We start from the raw sequence: 21,575 nt of genomic DNA, 5'->3' as shown, positions 1-21,575 counted from the left end.
AAGGAAAAAAAATATAACAAGTATAAACCTAGACTACATGCCTACTAAATCTGTAATCAAAAACTTTTAAAATTCAAGTTGATCAAATCACAATTATAGTGGGAAATTTCAACACATCTCCTACTAGTTAGACCTAACATATTTAAAATGAGTAAAGACCAGATGCATTATATAATATACATGCAAATCAATAAAAATGTGACGATGTAGTAGATAAGAAAATCCTGCCTATACTAAATGTAAGCATGACACAAAACATAGTAGACCATTGTACTACTAGTTACTGCAGGGATTGAGGGGTGGACATAGGAACAGGACAAGGTCATGATCCTCAAGAAACTTACAGCCTCAGTGAAAAAATAGATAAGTAAATATTTTGGCATGATTGGTGAATTGATGAAAAGAAGCACAAGTGCTGTGAGAACACAGAAGAGATGGGGATTGCTACCTAGAAGAGGTGACGCATCAAAAACTTTGGAGCATGTTGGCTTCTAAGATGAAACCACAGCGGTAGATTATGAATAAGCCTGTTGAAAAGTGTAAAGGCATTTCAGTGAGCAAGTACTCTGAATATGGAATATCCACAGAAGAGAAAACTTGAAAGTCATGATCTGCAAATATAACTGAAGTCTAATATTAGAATGAAGTAGGATTGCAGATTTTAAAATGGTAGGTAGAGGACTTACGATGATTCTCACAGGTATAACCTTGAAAATTTTAAGTAGTGTACATGAGATTTACAAGTGTGGAGAAAAGCTCACAGCAAGGAAGCAAATTATACTGTTGCAGTAATTAGTTAAAAAACTACAAAGATCTGAACATATGAAAGAAAGAGTAAATAGGAATGTTTAAATATTAATTAAGATTCATGGATGAATTCTAGGTTTCTTTTGGGGGAGCAGTGCATGGATTGTGATGCTGTTTACAGAAATAGGTAGTAAAGAGAATATTGTGTGTTGGAGGAAAAATGGTCACTTCAGATTTGAATATACACTGATGTGGAGGTTGGCTGGTTTTTTGTTTTTTGTTTTTTGTGGGGGGCAGAATACCCAGGTAACGATGACAGATACGAAACTCGGGGCAAAACGTGGACTAGAGATACAGATTCAGCAGCCATCAGTGTGTTGACTGTAAAGTCATGAGAGTAGATGAGATCATTCAGGAATTGTATTCACGTGGGGAAAAGAAAAGAACATGAGGACAGAAGATTCTGAAATGCATACTTTTTTAAAAGTATGTTAGGAAAAGAAATTCAAGTAATTGTTGCCTTTTGTCAAAACCACTGTGTGAGGAGCAGGTAGAACAATTGCAATGATTTAAAGAAAGAATGGGAAGTAAAAAATTCTTTACAGTATATTTCATGAACTAAATAAGATGGAAATTAACACTGAAAGTAATCAGTAGCACAAATAATGGCATGTCACTTGAGTAGGCTGGCTATTATGAAATTTTATAACTTCCCTAAAGAGTTCTTAAGATTGTTCATGAGTTCATAAGAATTTATAAGATTGAAAAGTTCATTTAGTTTCATTAATCAATAACAAGGTAGAAACTACAGATGTTACAAGTTTCTATAGCTGTAAAACCACTGGAATAATTGTTCTCTTCTCTCTCAAAACTGTCATGCAACATTACTGATGGCATCACTTTAATAACTTCAGAAATTGAATAGATCCTATTGCAGGAGTTTGTTCCATTCAGTAAATTCAACTTTGATTAGAAACCAATGCAGGGCCTCCCCGGTGGCGCAGCGGTTGAGCGCTGGGTTGCAAAGCTGCCCGCGGCCTCTGCGGCGCCGGTTCTATCCCCAGCTGCTCCCCGGCCACCAGAGGAGGGTCCCACATGGCGCGCAGACCTCTCCTGCCGCCCGCTGCTCCCCTCAGCAGTGTACTTCGGTCCTTCTGCCTGCTCTGCTCCCTGCTCTGGATCTGGTGAATTCTCTCACCCTCCCGCGCTTCTGACTGTACCCAGTGCATGTATAAACAAAACAAACAAACAAACCAGCAAACAAATAAATAAAGCATGCCTCTATTAAAAAAATAAAAGAAACCAATGCAGCAGCATTTACTTGTAACACATTTTCAATAGTGAATTGAAACTAAAGCAAACTATATAACTAATAAGCAAACTATACTAGTCTAGTAGTTTTCTTATCCAGCAGGAAATAAACATATGTAAGAAGCCATTTATGTCCATGTGAATTTATAGACAGAAAATTATATCCTGCTGGTTTCTCAGATTCTAAAAGAAATACATGTAGAAGTTGTTCAGTTTTCAGTATAATTGCAGAATAAATTTTATTGTTTTTAAAGATTTTATTTTATTTATTTATACAAGCACTGGGTATGGTCAGAAGCACAAGAGGGTGAGAGAATTCACCAGAGGAAAGATTTTATTTTATTTATTTATACAAGCACTGGGTATAGTCAGAAGCACAAGAGGGTGAGAGAATTCACCAGAGGCAGAGCAGAGAGCAGAGCAGGCAGACTGACCAAGTACACTGCTGAGGGGAGCAGCGGGCAGCAGGAGAGGTCTGCTTGCCATGTGGGACCCTCACCCGGTGGCCGTGGATCGAACCGGCGTTGCAGAAGCTGCGGGCAGCTTTGCAACCCAGCGCTCAACCACTGTGCCAATGGGGAGGCCCTGCAGAATAAATTTTATTAGAAATTACAAAAATTTCAGTCACTGTTATCAGTAGATAACTCTACCACAAAGAGCATCTCCTCCTTGAAATTATACTTTGGCCAGTTTATTCAGGCTCCCAATTTTGATATATGTGGATTTTATGAAGTTATTCCCATATTTCATGATCAAATATATAAAAAAATTTAGAGAACTTTAGATTTTCTACATCAGGGTAGATTACCAAAAAAAAAAAAAAAAAAAACAGTAACTCCTAGGAGGTTCTTTTGGAGAATAAGCATTCAGCCAAATTTTCATTTAGGCACATACCAATAGTGGTCCCCTCAGCAAAAACTACTTATTCCTGAATCTCTCTTCTCTCATCTCTAAAATGAGAATAACATCTACTTCATAAGGCTGCCACGGAGCAATGAATATGTAATTATCTAACCCAATACAGTGGTTTTTTTATTTCTTCAAATTTGCCAGCAGTCAATGCCGAAGTTATAAAATTTTGATGATTCTGTGCTATATTTTTTTAATTGGGATTACATTAAACCTCAGATTTTATTAATTTGTCAGTTATTTACACAAGTATAGAATTTTGTGAGGACAACTTCACACCTCCTTATGTGCTTGTGTTTCACTCACCCTCACCCTTCTCTGTCCTTCCCCATCCCCTCTGGTGACTAGTATATTTTTCATAGCCTTAATCTTATATTTGCTGGCTTTGCCAGTTTGTTTTGTTTGGCTGCAACTATCCTATAACTATGTTTCACTTTCTAACATTTCACTTAGCATAATCACCTCAAGAGCCATATATTTTTGTCCCAAAAGACACTATTTTATTATTTTTAATAGCTGAGTAGTATTCTTTTGAGTATATATACCACAGTTTCTTTATCTAGTTGTCTGTCATTGGGTATTTAGGTTGGTTTCATGACTTGGCTATTGTGTCTAATGCTGCTATGAACATAGGAATGCATAAATCTTTTTGTATTAGAGTGTTCATATTCTTTGGGTAACTGTAATACTCTAGGAAATAGAAGAAATATAAACGTGACTATTTTTGTGCTGAAGATACTGGTGAAAAGTTATCAGATTCAGGATCTACTTTATGTTAACAAACTGTAGAGAGAAATAGTCTGTTAATGGGGAGTCTATGAATTGTGGGTAAACAAGATAAACTTCCTTAAAGATCAAAACAGAATTCTGAAATTATTTAATTTGTTCTTTTGTGAAGTCTTTTTGTATGTTAATCAGATATTTAAGGCAACTCAGGAAAGCTGAACCCAAAACTGCAGACCTCCTTTAAGAGAAGGTGGGGGGACCCTGTACTTCCAATATACAAACAACAATGTACATCGACATTACCTCAATAAAAATCAGTCATTCATTCAGTTAATCAATCAATCAATCTGACCATAATGCTAAGTTCAGCACAATTTTTGACAGAACTAATAGAATCTTTCTGGTGTCCTTTGTAATAGGTCCAAAAACTAACTTGCAAGAGTAGAGGGACTGAATCCCTAATTTGAGAAATGACACTCTAGAAAGAAACCACTATATTCTTCCAGAAAATACTTTGCAGTCTAGCTGTACTACTGAATTGATCTTTCTTGTTTAAAGTTTCTAAGTCAGTACAAAATTCTTTCACTCTTAAAGTAGGATCATAATAGAATACATTAAGAAGAGAACTTTTAAACATACATTTTTACATCAGCAATCTTTGAAAGAAAGTGTAGTAAGTATGTAGTATGAGCAAATCCTGTGAAGACAGGAACCATATTGTATCATTAATCACTTTATTTCCAGCATAAGCATTTTGTATCTGATATTTTTCTAGATGAACATGTGACTTAATGAAATGTCATTATAAAAAGGATGGCTTACTTAGAATTTTTTTTTTCCTTTTTTCTTAATTTTAATTTTATTTTTATATTCCCCATACAATTGCAACCCCCTTATTTTTGACCCCAATCCCTCCTTTCCCCGCCCCCCACCCCCCATAGAGTGTCTCTGGTTCATAGTTATTTGTTGATATTGAGTTTTACTTTCTTATAGTTATTCTTTTTCCTGGTCTCTTATTTAAGTTTTCTAGATTCCTGCTATGAGTGAGACCATCCGGTATTTTTCTTTTTCTTAACCAGATTATCTGAGGTCTGCTCCCAACACAGCACAAGAAAGGTACCTTTGTAATGGAGTAGAGGAACTTCATTTTGCCACCCTCCCCTTTATTTCACTAGAGGGTGCTATGTAAGCATTCAATACTTTTAAAATGTCATCTTTCACATTTATTTACTGGGTGATTGGATTTTTAAATCACCTAAATTATTGAGAACATTAATTTCTTTTTCTTTGCTTTTAAAACAATACTGGTGGTATTATGGATGGTTAATTTCATGAAATTGAGTAGCTATTCGTAGTAGCATTAACACAAAGATTTCGTTTCTTCCTCCTCTTTAGGAGATGTATGACTCCAATCATGTATGCTGCACGAGATGGTCACCCTCAGGTGGTTGCTCTCCTTGTTGCTCATGGAGCAGAAGTTAATGCCCAGGATGAGAATGGCTATACTGTGAGAATCACTTTTACAGTGTTAATTTCTAAGAATCGATATGCTGTTAATGTGATCAGTAATTCATTAAAAAAATTTTTTTTAGAAGCTGGGATATAATTGTCTGAAAAAGGTCTTTACCCTTGATATAAGAAACTGTAACACACAATAAGGTCTGTCCTCTATAGTACATATAGAATGCTTTTTTTATAAAATAAAAAAAGTTGAGTGATTGGCAGATAAATGGTTTTATTTTATAATTTCACTTGACTGTGTAAAATTTTCTTTGGTTTCATAAAATTAGTGAGCACTGGCAATCTATAACTACAATGTTAGACATGTGCTTACATTATATTGTGCAATGAAGAGATTGTATCATCCCATTAATTAACCATGTTCACTTCTTTCATTGTATCATAAATATTATTGAAAAGTTTTCTTCTCTCTCATATATACTCCCTCTCTTTAAACAATTTCTTTTTCCCACACTTACAGGCTTTAACATGGGCAGCACGTCAAGGTCATAAAAATGTTGTTTTGAAGTTGCTTGAACTTGGAGCTAATAAAATGGTACAAACCAAAGATGGAAAGACACCAAGCGAAATTGCAAAAAGAAATAAACATCTAGAGGTATCCTTCTATATAACACTAATTTTTGCATATCATGTTACATTATATTTGTAGAAGTTTTATATTATTTTATCAGAATTTGCAACTTTAATAATAGTGTATCTGGCTGCCATTAAATGTTTAAATTATCCTTCCTCCAACCAGATAATGAAAACTTGTATTATTAGAATATTCATCTTTTTCTAAATAAGAAGCATTTGCAATGTGGTAATTTAAAAACTATATAAAAGAGACAGTGAGGTTTTATTCTGGCCCTAGAAATAAATTTTTAAAAATCTGAACCACTTTGATACGCTTAAATAGTCTATTACAATTTTATTGCTATGGCCAGAATAAAACCATAATAGACTATTTAAGCATATCAAAGTGGTTCAGATTTTTAAAAATTAATATATTGAAAAGGCTAGTAAATAAACAAAATTTGAGCTTACAATTAAAGTTTTTTCAATTTTAATACATATTAAGACAATTAAAAAATTAAATCCTTTAAGCAATATTTACTTCTATATGTATGATAATGTATATATTAAAGTGATAATATAATTGGCTATATGATCTGTCATTCAGATGCTAAAGTTCAACAAAATACCTTTAAATGAGTAAAAATTGTGCACGTTGTTATCACTTGCAGTAAATCCAATGACTTATTTATACGTATTTATATGTATTTACCATCTATTAAATTATTGATACAAATTTTTGATATTAATATTAAGACTTTTGTCCCAACATCTATAATTTCTAAGGAAGGATCAAATATACTCAATTGCAAAAATAAGTTATATCATTCAAGAGCTTCTAAAACTGAGTTTCTGAATTTAGAAGCATGTGACATTGCAAAGTCCTATTGTATAATGAGAATGACACTAGAACTTTGGTGACACTAGGCTTCCAGATGCAGAGGTGAAACTGTACCCCAAAACTCATATAGCTTTGTAAATAAATGATAAATCAATAAAATCTTATTTAAAAAAGCATAAAACAGACAAAAAAGATATAAAATTCCATTATATAATACTTTCCACACCACTTTGCATATAAAATAACGACCTCTAATTTTTGAAATGATCTGATAAAGATGTCTATCATTCTCTAACTAAAATCTGTTGTTCCAAAATTACATTGAATACTAATCACAAAAATCCTTTGAAACTTCAAAAAGAAAATTACAGTTTTTCTTTTAAGCTTTGAAATTTTAAAAACTTCAGTTTACTGCATTATTAAGTTTAGGGTAGACACTAAATTTAACATTAAGTAATTTATGAATATCAAAGATATCGAAATGGAGTTTTTAATGTTGTCTTACTGAAAATAAATTAGTACTTTCCCATAATGTTTATTATTTTGAATTAGATGTACTTTTTCTCTTTTCTGATTATTATTTTAGATAATGTAAATATTTAACTGATTTTATAAAGTTATTTTCAAGGTAGTAAGTTGTAAAAGTATGTCCTCACCTTTCTAAAAGGTAAGAAGTTTCCTCTCTAAAATAATTACATTTAGTTTCTTTTAAGTGTAAATGATAATATATATAGTATTAACTATATTTGAATGGCTTGTTTGACTCTTTTCAGATCTTCAACTTTCTTTCTTTGACTTTAAATCCATTGGAAGGAAAGCTTCAACACCTAACTAAAGAAGAGACTATTTGTAAGCTGTTAGCAACAAATTCTGATAAGGATAAAGATCACATATTTAGGTAACAAATTTTAGTTCAACAAAATACCTTTAAATGAGTAAAAATTGTGCATGTTGTTAATCACTTGTGGTAAATCTGATGACTTATTTAAAATATATTTTAAATGTTTATATAAGTTTTAAATATCTCTTAGACATGTCTGTATTTTATGTGCTTCGTTCTCCAGAATTTTAGAAAAATTATGTATATGTCAATAGTAATGAGAATAATTTTTTACTTTCAATGTAAACTTTAAAGAAAATTTATTTCTAAAATGTTCTTAGATTATATTTTTGTTAAAGTTCACACTATACTATGCCTTGCTTTCTAATTCTTTTTAGCATATTTCTGATTTTATAAGCTAAAATTAAAATTACATTTTTTTCCTTGAATACAGTTGTTCAGTACATGACACAAGAATTGTCCTGTTTATGCACATTTAAAATTGTTATTAAATCTTTATTTCTTGCAGTTAAAGATATATATGTGAATATATACACATATATATATTAAGCAACTGTTTTCTTTGGAAATATGAGCTATATTTTACTGTCATCATTTTCTCTCTTGCCTTAATATTGTCAGTCAAGAAATCTATCTCCTTTCATATAACATAGATCTCGTGTATAAATTTGCAAATATATTCTACAAGAATTCATTCATACCCATTCCATTCTGCCTTATAAATATATATCTATTGCTTGAGCATTTATAGTCTTCTGAAATTGACATTACTGTAAATATGTATAGTTCATATACAGCATTTGGAGATCTGGAAGTATTTTTACAAGGTCTTGGACTTGAACATATAACAGATTTATTAAAGGTAAGATTTTGTATAAGCTACAGTAAACCTCATGTATGTTTATTGGTTAATATTAACATAACATTAATAATATTAATTCATAGGCATGCTTATGAAAGTGCTAATTTTACTTTTCTCTTTAATTTCTATTATATCCCATTTTAAACTTACAATAAAATTTCAAAAATTGAATATTCTAGAAATATACTAAATTAGAAGCTGGTTGGATTAAATAACTTTCACCTGCTACCGAAACCTTCATTGAGCTCTTCCTTGCATACCTAAATTATTAGTTGGTTTATACAGTTGCTGACATTGTATGATTATAAACTGAAAAACCTGCTATCAGCTTTTTGCTGTAATAATGATTAACTAAAATATCTTACTTTAATCTCTCTTATAGGAATGATAAGACCTAGATAGGGTTGTCATAAAATTTAAATTATATCATATTCCGGGTACAATTATAAGTACTTTAGGCATGTATTATGGAATTTGCATAAATGATAGTTTCAGCCATTTAGCTGATACCAAGTCAGTAAAACCACTATTTAAGATAGTATCCTTAAAAATACATATATTCTAGTTAGGTAGACCAAAATTGGACTTTCTTGTACAATCTTAAAACTTCTTCCTATTTGAAAAATATAGAATAAAACTAAATGCTATTGATCAGTTAATGTGATGCAATTAGAAATCTTAAATAATCTTAAAATGTAATTTCTGTCAAATTTTATAGAGGCTGTTTTTATGTGAGCAAATATAAAGAGTAATTTTCTTTGATTCTGGAATAATACCTGTGTTTATAGTTTTTTTTAGCTAATTATAATATACATTTCTATCTACCCAGTTGTGTAGGTCTGTATCTGCATATCCTATACCCTCTAGAAAGTTGAAAGTTATTTAGGAGGTAGCATGTAACTAACTTATATACACTTGCCTACTTCCCTTTCTACTCTTTTATTCATTTTGGAAGGTGGTGTTTTTCCTTTTCTACAGGAAAGAGATATAACTTTAAGACACCTTTTGACCATGAAAAAAGATGAGTTTATAAAGGTTAGTATCAATTTTAAAAACTCCAAACATGTTCATGTTTTTAAAATTATAGATCCTTTTATTTTCTATTTAAAATTATATTTTCTGTAAAAATCCTACAACTATAGACTGTAACTGATTTTTTTTTTTTTTTTTTTTTTTGGTGGGACCCTCGCCAGTGGCCAGGGATCGACTGGCGCTGTGGAGGCTGCAGGCAGCCTCGCAACCCAGCCCTCAACCCCTGTACCACCAGGGGAGGCCCTTTTTTTTTTTAACTTCATATTGTTAAGACTTCTCAGCTAAAACTACTATTCATTTCTAAATATTAAATAGATTTTTAAAGCAATGCAATACAGGATACTTAGAAATAAGAGGTAGTTTTTTACAGGGGTGGCTGTGAACCTGTGTTATCCAAATACTGCCTTTCACTGGATTCGCAAAACAAGACCTATTACTTTGTTGTCAGGAATTATGAAGTAATAATTTGAAAAGCTGTAGAAAATAATAAGAAATACTTTGATAAGTAAGATACTTAAAGTGTAACGATTTTCCTGCTTGAACACATTAGCAACTTACTATCTTTAGTATCACTAAAACTCAAGAGTACTATTTAGCTAAATTCAGCATGGGAAGTTTAGTTAATAATGCAGATAATATTTTAAATACCATTTTGAAGGGAAAATTATTTTTTCTATTTTTTAAAGATGTATTAAAATCTAGTAATTTGTGTTTCAAGTTCTTGGCAATTTTATTATAAAAATTGACTATAATCACTAAAATATCTAAGTATTTTGATGATATAACTTCCTGAGAGTTGCAAACAAACCACATATTTTCAGTAATTTATTATTCTTCTAGTATGAATTTTTTTCAAGAAGTCAATCAAGTAGAAAAGTCCATTTCCAGTATTAAATTATTGAAGTACAACTATATTATTGCATCTTGAAATTATTTCTACTTAGAATGGAATTACCAGTAAAGATCAGCAGAAAATTCTGGCTGCTCTTAAAGAATTGGAAGTAGAAGAAATAAAGTTTGGAGAATTACCTGAAGTGGCAAAGTTGGAAATCAGGTAAAATTAACTTAATGGTTTACATTAATATTGTTTAGAATCAGTTGCTCTTTAAATTTTGATACCATCTGAATAATTTTACTTGATGCTGTCATTTTTCAAAAGAAATGCATATTTCATTTTGCTATATTTTGTTTTCTGAAGTGTAAATATACTTTATAAAGTCAATTTTTATAAAACCATTTTACCAAGAAGCAAAGCAATACATCTTCTCATTAACCCACATAAAAACTTTTTTCATTTCATTTTGCTAAATTCTAAAGGTTCCATGCTTTTTATAGTAAAGCTCTAACTCTTTTAAATCATTTTAAGTGTCAAAATGAAAACTTTAAGTAGTGTTTATGCATCAGACAGTAAAAATTTTTCATGTAACTCAGCTCTGTTTTCAGCCTTATTGTGTAAGAATGTTATCATTAGTAAAAGTTATTTTCAATATTATAAACATATCAAACCCTGATTATTAGCAATATTAGTAATCTAATTATTTTGAAAATATTTTATCAGTGTTATATAGTATTAAATAATTTTTTTGACTTTTTATTTGAAATAATTATAGATTCACAGGAAATTGCAAAGAGATGCACGTACCCTTCCCACTGACAAGTGCCATATTGCCCAGCCATTAAGATCCTCTGTAACTATAATACATTATCAAAAACAGAAAACTGACATTGCTACAGTTCACATGGCTTCTCTTCATCTCATAATTATGTATGCATTAACTTGTATGTATGTGTCTAACTGCAATTTTACCACATACGCAATTCATGTAATCACTGCCATAATCAATCTACTTAATATACTTTTACTGCGATGTTCTCTTATACTACCCCTTTTATGACCACACCTGGCCCTAACCCCTAGCAATGACTAATTTGTTATCCATCTTCATAATGGTGCTATTTCATAATAATCATAAATAGAATCATACCATATGTATTCTCCAGACTGAGTATTTTTCAGGCTTTTTCCTTGTACTTTAGTTTGGGCATGGCAGTGGGGGTGGGGGGCATTGCAGTCCCCTATAAATGTCTGTTACATCCATCTGGTCTAATTCCTCATTTAAGGCTGTGTTTTCCTATTGATTTTCTGTCTGGTTGATATGTTCGTTGATGTAAGAGGGTCTTGAGTCTGCTACTATAACTGTGCTATCAATGTCTGTTTTTAGATTTGTTATTGTTGCTTGACATATGGTAATTCTCCTTTGTTTGGTGCATATATATTGCTGAGTGTCATGTCTTTCAGATGTATTTTTCCCTTAATCATTACATAATGTCCATTATGTCTCGTTATATTTTTTAGTTGGGTGTCTGCTGTAGGTATGTTTTCCAGTCTTATAAAGAATTTTGGTTCTAAACTCTCTGAAATGCATGCATGTTCCCTGTAACAGGCCTTACAAACATTTTCCTGCCTCCTCTACATCATCTAATACTACTTTTAATACCAGCTTTGTGCCATTTTTTAGTTTCTTTTATAGTTGATTAAGAGTGTGGCAACAATTTTATTTTCCCACTGACAAGTGTCATATTGCCCATACATATTCTAATCCAAACATATTCCAGTTTGATTTTTCCCCAAATAAAGTACTATAAATAAGGATTATATACCCAATTAAAAGTGCTGTACGTATCAGTAGAGAATTAATTTTTACATAGGTGCTTTGTTAACACATACTGGGAATTATAATCTATAGTTATGAATTATACTAATGGTTCCCATATTTTCAAGTTCCTATGATTTAACTAATGGTTCCTAATGGTTCCTATGCAATACCAGTGCCATATTGCCCATACATATTCTTGAAGAATACTTGAATACATGAAGAACTTGATGTATATGTTAGCCTTATCCCCCACTGCTTGGGACATAACCGTATAGACACATTTTATGGAATGAATAAGTGAATCAGTGAATTATAATAGCCTATGTAATACTTACAAATACATCAATGCTAGGATAGCCTGCCCTTAAATTTAACATTGCACATATTAGAAACATTAATCAAACACACAAATAATAGCTTTCTGCACCATTTAAATTTAAAGAAGTCTTCAAGAAGATAATTTAGATGATCAGATTTTTTTAAAAACTTTTTTGCAAAGTTCAATTATTTATCTTCCTCTTGACATATATCCTTATAACAACAAGCTGTATATTCGAAAGAATGCCTCATCGCTGTTTCAAAATAACATAGCTCTTACTTAAATACATGGTAAAGAATTTCAGTTCTCTGTACTTAAAATCAGCAAATCTTCTTGAATCATTGTTCATTTTCTTATTTATTTATTATTTCTATTAAGGAATATTTTAATTTCTACACTAGTGACTTGCAACCTTAATTTTTTATTATAAAGTATTTATGATAGCAGGATTGCCTTATGAATTTACTTTTTGGGATTTAATAGACTTAAAGAATGTGCAGAATCCTGAATTGTCCACTTATTAAAAATGTTGGATTTTTTAAAAAATAAAACTGACAGACATATATTTCAGGAATTTGACATTGTTATTAAATGACAGACATTGTTTACATGCTGTTATGGAAAAGGTCTTACTTCCCATTTGTTCAAAGTCATTCATTAAAGAAGAAATTAGTCATTAAGTCATAAGAAAACTAACAGCAGGAAAAGTTGAACTGATTGATTATAATCTTCTGTTAATGTGACTTCAACAATTTAGCTACTGATTTATTTTAAGATACTTTTTTCCTGTATGTTAAATTTTCTGAAAGTCTTACAAGAATACATATATAGTACAGTTATGTTTTTCTACACTTAGCATGTTTGCAGAATTAGAGAATGCAATTTAAAAATATTAATAGTCATTCTATCAGTATACTCAGGGTAGGGGAGTAACACATATAGTAAACAATGAATGGCACATTGTAGCTATGTTTTTTAAGTCACATTCATTTGTGGCCCTGAAAATTGTGTATCATAAGAAAGGTATATGTTTTCCTTCATTCATTAAGACTATATACTTGTTAATACTGTTTGCTTATTTGAACTGAGTTGTAAGCTTTATTAGTCTTATGTTTTCAGAGGAAGAGCTGGTAAGTTTACATTTCATATATGTGTTTGTCTATCTAATTATATACCTACTATCAATTGATATTTTTTATTTAAGTTATAACATTGGTTTAAAACATAACAAGTTTCAGGTGCACAGCATTATCAGTTGATATTCTGAATGGCAGCTCTCAATGGATCTTAATTATCTTGAGTTCATTTAATAAAAAATATATAGGGCACTCTAGTAATTGAGTATCAGCTATTGTTTTTATTGGTAATAAATGAAATTTAAGTGTTTAAAGACTAAAATCTTTAAGTTGCAAATTATCTTATATATATTATGTGGAAATAGAAAAAAAATACAAGTAATAACTTGCTTTGACAGAAATATGTTTAAGTTTAGTTCTTTCTATAGTAAATGTTAGAAAATGGAATAAAGAAGATTTATATTTATTTGAAAATCCTTTTGTAAATACCACTTCTGCTCAATAGAACAAGAACTTAGCAAAATTTTACTTTATTAGCTTTTCTAAACAACTCTCAGACACTTTACATTGTTATATCTATTGTGTTCTTAGATATAGTATTTATTTTACATAAACTGCTTGTTTTTCAATCTAATAGCTAAGAAAAAAGATTTCTGTTAAAATAATAGCAATTATAAGTCCTAGAATGTGTCTTGCAGGAAAATTTGCAAATAGTTGGAGGCTGACCATGCTCACTTTTTATAAACCTTTCCTACTCAAAAATAGATATTAAATACCTAAGAAATAGGTATTTAAATTTCATTTTCTCTATTCATATCATTGGTCCATTTTTATACTGGGGTCTATGTTTAGCATTCACTATAAATTGACTTTGGTCACTGAAACGAATCTAGGCACCATGTCTCCTCATTGCCAGAATCAATGAACCTACCCTTCTTAACATGCTTGACCATTTCCTCCTTCTTGAATCCATCCCTTCAGATCCTAACTCCTATTCTCTTTTTCTCAGGTTGCTTTTCCTTTGATAGCTTTTTTAAAAATTTATTCTATCCCTGTCACCTATCCCCCTTCACTTTTTTTTTACTTTGTGATCTTAGCCACTCTCCCCCATACACCATAGTTTTTATTTCTATTGATGATCAAATTAGACATTTCTATACCACTGTGGTTTGTGTCTGCATTCACAATTGAAGGAAATAATTGAATTTCTGTTAAAAGTTAGTGAAAATAAAGATGTAATTTTGACCATCTAAATTCACTGACTCCTTGAATTTTGTCTATCCTGATTAGCCTGTGGATTCCCCAGGTTAATTATCCCTACAAGATGGACATTTCTACTGCTTACTGTCTTTGCCCATCTAAATTTTTGACCATCTAAATTCATCACCTCCTTGAATTTTGTCTATCCTCATTAGCCTGTGGATCCCCCAGGATAATTACCCCTACAAAATGGACATTTCTACTGCTTACTGTCTTTGCCCCTAAAGATCTGATATTATTGCCATCTTCATTGTAATTAAGTTTGAGTAAATGCTAGGTGCATGTCTTGTATGATATCTCCTTCAGTCCTCCTGACACTCCTTTATCTCAGTTCTGGAGATTTGGAAACATTTGGTTGACGGTCATCTAGCTAGTCATAAGTGTGGAACTGAATTCAAACTCTTTTGTCTGTAGCGTCTGCTTAAATATAATCTCTAATGTTTTCTCTTCACACCATTCCTTTCTCTACTACCCACACAAATTCACTTCCATTAAGATCAAAAAACTTAGAAGCATTCTAGACTCTTTTCCTTTACATATAATCTATGACCAAGTTTTTCAGTGTATTCTCCTAAATGTTTCTCATATCGCCCCAAATCAAACAAAGTCTTTAGTTTATGCTTTCCGTCATCATTTCTTGCGTGGATTTTTCTACTAGTATTCCAATTATTCTCTCTAATTACATTTTTCTGCTCCTTTAAACCACACCACTCACCAAATAAAGTTTCTCAGACAAAATCTAATTTTCTATTTTCCTGTTTTAAATCCTTTAGTAACTCTGCATTATCAAAATCCAATTCCTGGACATACCCCAGAGGTTCCTTAAATCGTTACAGGTAGCCCCCTTTTAAAAATTTCTTTCCTCTAATTGTGTTTCACTATACCATGGTGACCTCTTAGCCCTGTACTTTTACACCAGCTATTTTTTCCATTCAGAACCCCTTCTCTTCCTTACTTACCTGGCAAACTAATTTTTAAACTCCAGACTCAGTGCCTCCCTGGTGGCGCAAGGGAATGAAGCAGTCTGCAGCCTCTGTAGCACGAGTTCAATTCCCGGCCGGCCAGGGAACAACCCACATGGTGAAGCAGACCTCTCCTGTGCTGCTCCCCTTAAGTGTATTTTTTTTTATTTTATATATTTTTTGCATCATTTTTAATTTTTGCACAATGTATGCATTTTCATCTTGATTATAGTCCCCATACAATTCCCACCACCCTTGTTTTGATCCTACTCCCTTCTTCCCCCCCACCCCCCATAGTGTGTCTCTGGTTTATTGCCTGTTCTGTTCCCCACTCTGTCTCTGGTGAATCTTCTTACCCTGCACATCTCTGGCCTGTACCCTAGCTCTTATATGCATGAATAAATAAATCTTTAAAAAAAAATAAACTCCAGACTCATTTAAAATATCATTTCTATGAAGCATTAATAATATTTCTATGAAGTATTAGTAATTACCCCATTCCCATTACTAAGTTCTTTATTTATGAGTTTTAGATATCTCAACCATGAACTCGTGTTAACAACATTCACCTTACACTAGTTGTTAGGAGTAATTAAAATATTTAATGTATAATAGCTAGTATAGTACACTCACACAGTAAATACTCAGATATTAATATTCTTATACTTCTCCTTTTTATGTCTTTGTAAATAACAAAGTTGAACTTTGAGATCTTCAAGATTGGAAATTTAAATCTTTGTATACGCAAAGTCTGTTTCAGTTTCTAATACAAATTAGCTGTTTTTTGAATAAGTATTTTCAAAAAAATACTTTTTGAATAATAAGTAATAAAATATGTTATGACTAGTCATTGAGAAACTAACCCAGTAGAATGAAGTAAGTTGCTCATATTAGTAATTCCTGCATGTTTGTTCCCTCTCTCTAGTGGTGATGAATTCCTCAACTTTCTTCTGAAATTAAACAAACAGTGTGGCCATTTAATAACAGCTGTACAGAATATCATTACAGAGTTGCCTGTAAATTCTCACAAGGTACTCTACAAAAGTTATTAAAGTGAAGAAAAGTGTGAATGCTGAAGTTCATTCCCAATAAGTCAGTGATAATTCAGTAAATTGTACTGATGTGATAAAATTGTATCCTCTCCTATAAAATCTAAATACGTCAATTTCTTTAATATTATTTCTTTCGTGTACTAATAAATTGAAAAACTTTGTGTTCTAATCCTCAAGAGAAGGAAAATGAGTTCAAGCAAAAATTAAACTGATTTGTGTATTAAATTTACCATTTGTTCTTAAGGGAATTTAATTGTTTAAAATATAAAGTGACAGGAGACCCAAGTGAAAGTTGAAACAAAACAGTGTGTTGAGTGTTACTCAAACCATATCAATATCAGGGTTTTTTTTAATGAAGGAAATTCTATATAGACAAAGTGTAAGTGACCTATGAAAGCACTTATTCTATAGAATTTTGTATATGATTTAGTTTTTGTAATTTAACTGTAGTGAAAAAATTTTTAATGTACTGATTTTCCTATGATTTTTATCATAAAAATCATGTCATTCATAAAACCTTCATGAATTTACTTGTTCACCATAAATATTATTACTAAGACTACTCTCTATGAAACTAATACATAAATATACTTAGTCATTGCATTCAGAGAACTAATTTCACTTTTTGTATATAAATATGTTTAGTCATTGCATTCAGAGACTAGTTTGACTTTTTCTATAAAATTGCTGATTTCTTTTTGCTGTCAGAACTTATCCTGAACACAAAAATATTTTTCAGATATAAAATGTAATGTTTACGAATGTTGTATCATGTTTGTGGACACAAAATTGTGACTAGTTGTTTTCTATTATTTAAAATATAACTTTTGAAAATATTAACAGATAGTACTGGAGTGGGCTTCTCCCCAGAATTTTACTTCAGTTTGTGAAGAACTTGTTAGCAATGTTGAAGATTTGAGTGAAGAGGTCTGCAAGCTAAAAGACTTAATTCAAAAGGTATAAATTTAACATTAAAAAGTGGGAGGGGATAATTTACAACACAATTAAGTTAGATAATGAAGCAGTTCTATGGAAGAGCCACTTAAGCTTCCACAGGTCAATTTCCAAAGAAATAAATATAGAAAACAAACTTTGTTGGTCATTGAAAAAATACATACTGAAAAAAAATGCTATATCAATTTCATCCTTTAAATTGTCAGGGAAAATATATTACTCTACACATTTCTGGTTAGAGTTCACCAAGCTGATAATCTCATGTGAGACTGGTGGACAACCCGTTTCAAAAACAATTTGACAAAGATATGCCGAGTGCCATAAAAAGCTTTTAATCTTTCAATAGTAGTTTAATGATTCCAAAATTGTATGTATCTTTCGTGTCCTATACCAAGAGAATGATATAACAAATTATGGCACATTCATTTGTCATGATATGCAGTGAGTTAAAAATAATGAAATATAACTTCTTAAAGATGTGAAGTGATATTTGTAAGTTTCACTTACATGTAAATGTGCAGATGAAAAATACCAAAATGAAAAGTTTATTTGCTCTGTTAATGATGGAGCATTCTGGATGAAATATTCCTTCCATTTTCAAACTTCCTGTAATATTTTTAATAATTTAATTTTTGTAAAGAGTATGGGCTTTTTTGGTTCTTATTTCTATACTCATATAGAAGAATATATCTGGATTTAAGGATAGGTGATTTTTACCCTTTTAAGAAATTGGCTATAATAAAATTTAAACTGCTGAAATAGGGAATTCTATTGAGGGTAATAAAGGAAAACACTTTCACCTGACTAAAGAATGCCTGAATTTTCCAAGTCTATTTAATAAGTAAATTTGATGCCTGAAAAATTTTTGTGACATATCTGACGTGAACATCAGATTATGCATTTAATTTTTATTGCATCAAACCTATAGGTGATCTAAATTTCCATTGGTATTTTATTTAAAAAGTTAATTTTCTCCAAAATACTTTTTATACATAGTCCAGGTAATTATTCTATCTACTAACATATGTTCAGTGAAAAGGAATCTTAAAAAAGTGAGCAGAAAAATTCTACAAAATGATACAGGAGTAAAGACATTTTATATGGAGCAAATGAGCAATATATTTTAAAATTCTGAGAGAAGATAACTTCTTTCCAGTAAAAGGCATTTAGAAGTTGTATTATCTCTTACCTTTATTCATTCAACAAACGTGAGCCTGCCTGCTGTATGTCAGAAAACTATGGTGTATGCTACACTGGCTAGTTAGACCCTGAACTTGCTGACAACGTAAAAATGGTAGCAACATTCATCTTCACTACCTATATCTCATCTAGAGGAATTGAAGGAAAAAGGTATTGATATATTGATCGGAGTGTTTTACCTAGGAGTCCAAAGAAAATCTGGACAGATTTAAGTAAAGATAATGCCTACAAATCTTTACTATTTGGTGTAGGGAATTCCCTAAAACTTCTTTGCCTTAAAATTGGTAATTATTTTCTTTCTCCAAGGTGAAGTAAAAATATTTTTGGGTTGCAAATAGAGATTGAAATGAAATTTGTGAGAGACCAAATTTTGCTTAAAGGAATAAAATTAAGAAGCACTACTTTAGGGGTGACTTTGACACTGAAACGAACAATTCAAATACCATAATATTTTAATGTGTACCTATAAAGAGAAATGCCAGCTCTCTTTAGTTAAATAGATGACCTTTTTCCATGACCTGTTTATCAGGACTAGCCTTGAAAACACATTTATTGTTTTATAATAATGGCAGCTGTGACAGAGTTCTTTAGGCGGGAGAGTCTTCATTTTGCAGCAAGCTATTGGACTGCTTTTTCTGGATCAGTCTTAAACAAGTAGTAATAACGATAATGAAATTTTATTTAGAGAACTATGAGGACTTCCATTTGGAAGTATAATATCATGCTTTTAAGCTTACAGTGTTTCAGAGTTTACCAATAATAACTGAAGGGAATTTTTAAAAGAAACATAAGTTATCATAGATAAGTTTATGGAGGAAACAGAGAGAGGGTGGGATAGGTCAAGGCTAGACTTTAACACCACATCACTCTCTTTCAAACCAACACACTGACAGGCTCCTGTCAGAAAGGTCATTCTAAGTAATTGGTTAAGAAAAGAAATGAGTGTCTCAGGATTCAGTAAATGGAGCATCAGTGTCAAAAAGGAATCTGTTGCTGAATGAAGCCATTTGGAAGTTAGAACAAGAATACAGTAATGAGATTGGCACTGAAGTCATTTTCTGCTTAAATTTAAAATTAATTTTGCAGGATTATTAAATTAAATATTTACACTGTATATTTTAGTAGTTATTTCTGCTAATGTTGAAAGTATTTATGTCACTACTCCAGCAAAGGATGTTTCTAGTAAATATCACCCTATAAATGTGTCAGATTCTTTTTATCTTTCAAGGATCTTTTGGTTTCTGTTCATTCTCCCTTTTCTCCACTCCCAATAACCTTCTCTCTCTTCCTCTCTTTCCTATTCCCTCTCTCTCTCTCTCTCTCTTTCTCTCACACACACTCACACACCCACACACACACACACACGAACTGTGAGACCATTTTTACTGTCTTTAGCTAGGAAGTGCTATTTAAAAACTGTGCTTTCAATTACTGAGAAGTGCTAAAAGAACAATTTTTTACTGACATCTGTTCCTATAATGATATTTAATAAAGGATTATGTTCCTAGTATTAGCATGAAATCTTTCCAGTTTTGTTAATTTTATGTATTGTAAGTGTTCTGTAAGAATAGTTCACATTTTGATGAACAATTGTTTCAAACTTAATTGATATTTAATACTAAAGAAAAAGCTAATATTTGTCATGCCTTTTAGGTAGAAAGAGAAACTAATATTAAACATTACCTCAAAAACATGATTCTAAAATGATTCATAGATTCATGGATTCTAAAATGATTCATAGATTCATAGATTCTAAAATTCATAATTCATAGATTGTAAAATCTATGAAAGCATTTATTTTTAATATGAAGCTACTGATTTGCTTAGTTGGAGTCGTGGTGAAACAAAGACTATCAAGATGTGTTCACTTAAAAATCTTTTATGTGAGTCTTGATTTGCCTACATCTAGATCAAGTGAATTGAAATTGATATTATTACATTTTTAAAAATCAAAGATGTTTTCATTTTCAGTGTACTGTACATTAACTCTTTTCCTATTAAATATTAGCTGCAAAATGAACGAGAAAATGATCCAACTCATATACCATTAATGGAAGAAGTATCCACCTGGAACAGCCGAATTTTGAAGAGAACAGCTATTGCAGTATGCGGTTTTGGATTTCTTCTCTTCATTTGCAAGCTAACTTTTCAGAGAAAGTAATTCTAATATTTGTTTTTATAATGTATACATATCTTATTCAAATTATCTAAAAGTATTGCTTTTAGCCATTTGTGGCAAAATATAACTGCATTCTTTGCTAATATGCCATGGGAAAAATTATGATAGCATAAAACAGAAAGTTTTTCTTTGGAAAGTGATTTGTCAGTTTGAGTTGAAAATAAAATGTGTTATATATTTGTTAATTTTGATCAAGCAGTAAGTCATAAATGATCTGACGTTTGATCCTATGACTCTAAATCACATTCAAAATAAAAGTTTTATCCTATGTTCTCTGACATTTAAAAAAGTGTGTTCATTTGTCACAGTATTACAGAATTTGTAAAAAGTTTATGATATTAATATAGTAGTTAAATCTTGTTGATCTAAAACAGAAACTGTTGATCTACAACTGTTGAAAGGTAAACATCAAGCAAACGGGAAAAATGGAAAGGAATAAAGAACTATAATGAAAAGCAATTTCTGTTCTCGCTTACACAGCAAGTCTCAAAGCATCATTTTTTTTTTTCCTGAGAATATATCTTTCCATGTATCTTTGGAAAGAATTGTTGTCTGACATTTTAACCTAACT

General features: G+C 31.2%; 1 protein-coding gene across 2 annotated transcripts in view; it reads left to right on the top strand.

The window, feature by feature from the left end:
* ASZ1 (ankyrin repeat, SAM and basic leucine zipper domain containing 1) overlaps positions 1 to 20,986 on the top strand; it is a gene marked incomplete at both ends in the record, with an annotated part of 37,559 nt that extends 16,573 nt beyond the window's left edge. The window contains 9 exons of one of the 2 annotated variants that reach the window (XM_084230373.1): positions 5,089 to 5,200; positions 5,675 to 5,809; positions 7,384 to 7,508; positions 8,238 to 8,313; positions 9,292 to 9,348; positions 10,290 to 10,399; positions 16,545 to 16,650; positions 17,542 to 17,628; positions 20,834 to 20,986. In XM_084230373.1, coding sequence (XP_084086499.1) covers positions 5,089 to 5,200; positions 5,675 to 5,809; positions 7,384 to 7,508; positions 8,238 to 8,313; positions 9,292 to 9,348; positions 10,290 to 10,399; positions 16,545 to 16,650; positions 17,542 to 17,628; positions 20,834 to 20,986 — 961 coding nt within the window. Of the gene's footprint in view, positions 1 to 5,088; positions 5,201 to 5,674; positions 5,810 to 7,383; positions 7,509 to 8,237; positions 8,314 to 9,291; positions 9,349 to 10,289; positions 10,400 to 16,544; positions 16,651 to 17,514; positions 17,629 to 20,833 lie in introns of both variants that reach the window. The other variant, XM_084230372.1, reaches the window with a different exon arrangement.
* Between the last annotated feature and the right edge of the window lie 589 nt (positions 20,987 to 21,575).

The sequence above is a fragment of the Talpa europaea genome (assembly GCF_964194135.1).
Source record: "Talpa europaea genome assembly, chromosome: 3".
NCBI lineage: Eukaryota > Metazoa > Chordata > Mammalia > Eulipotyphla > Talpidae > Talpa > Talpa europaea.
This window is presented reverse-complemented; position numbering and strand designations above follow the sequence as displayed.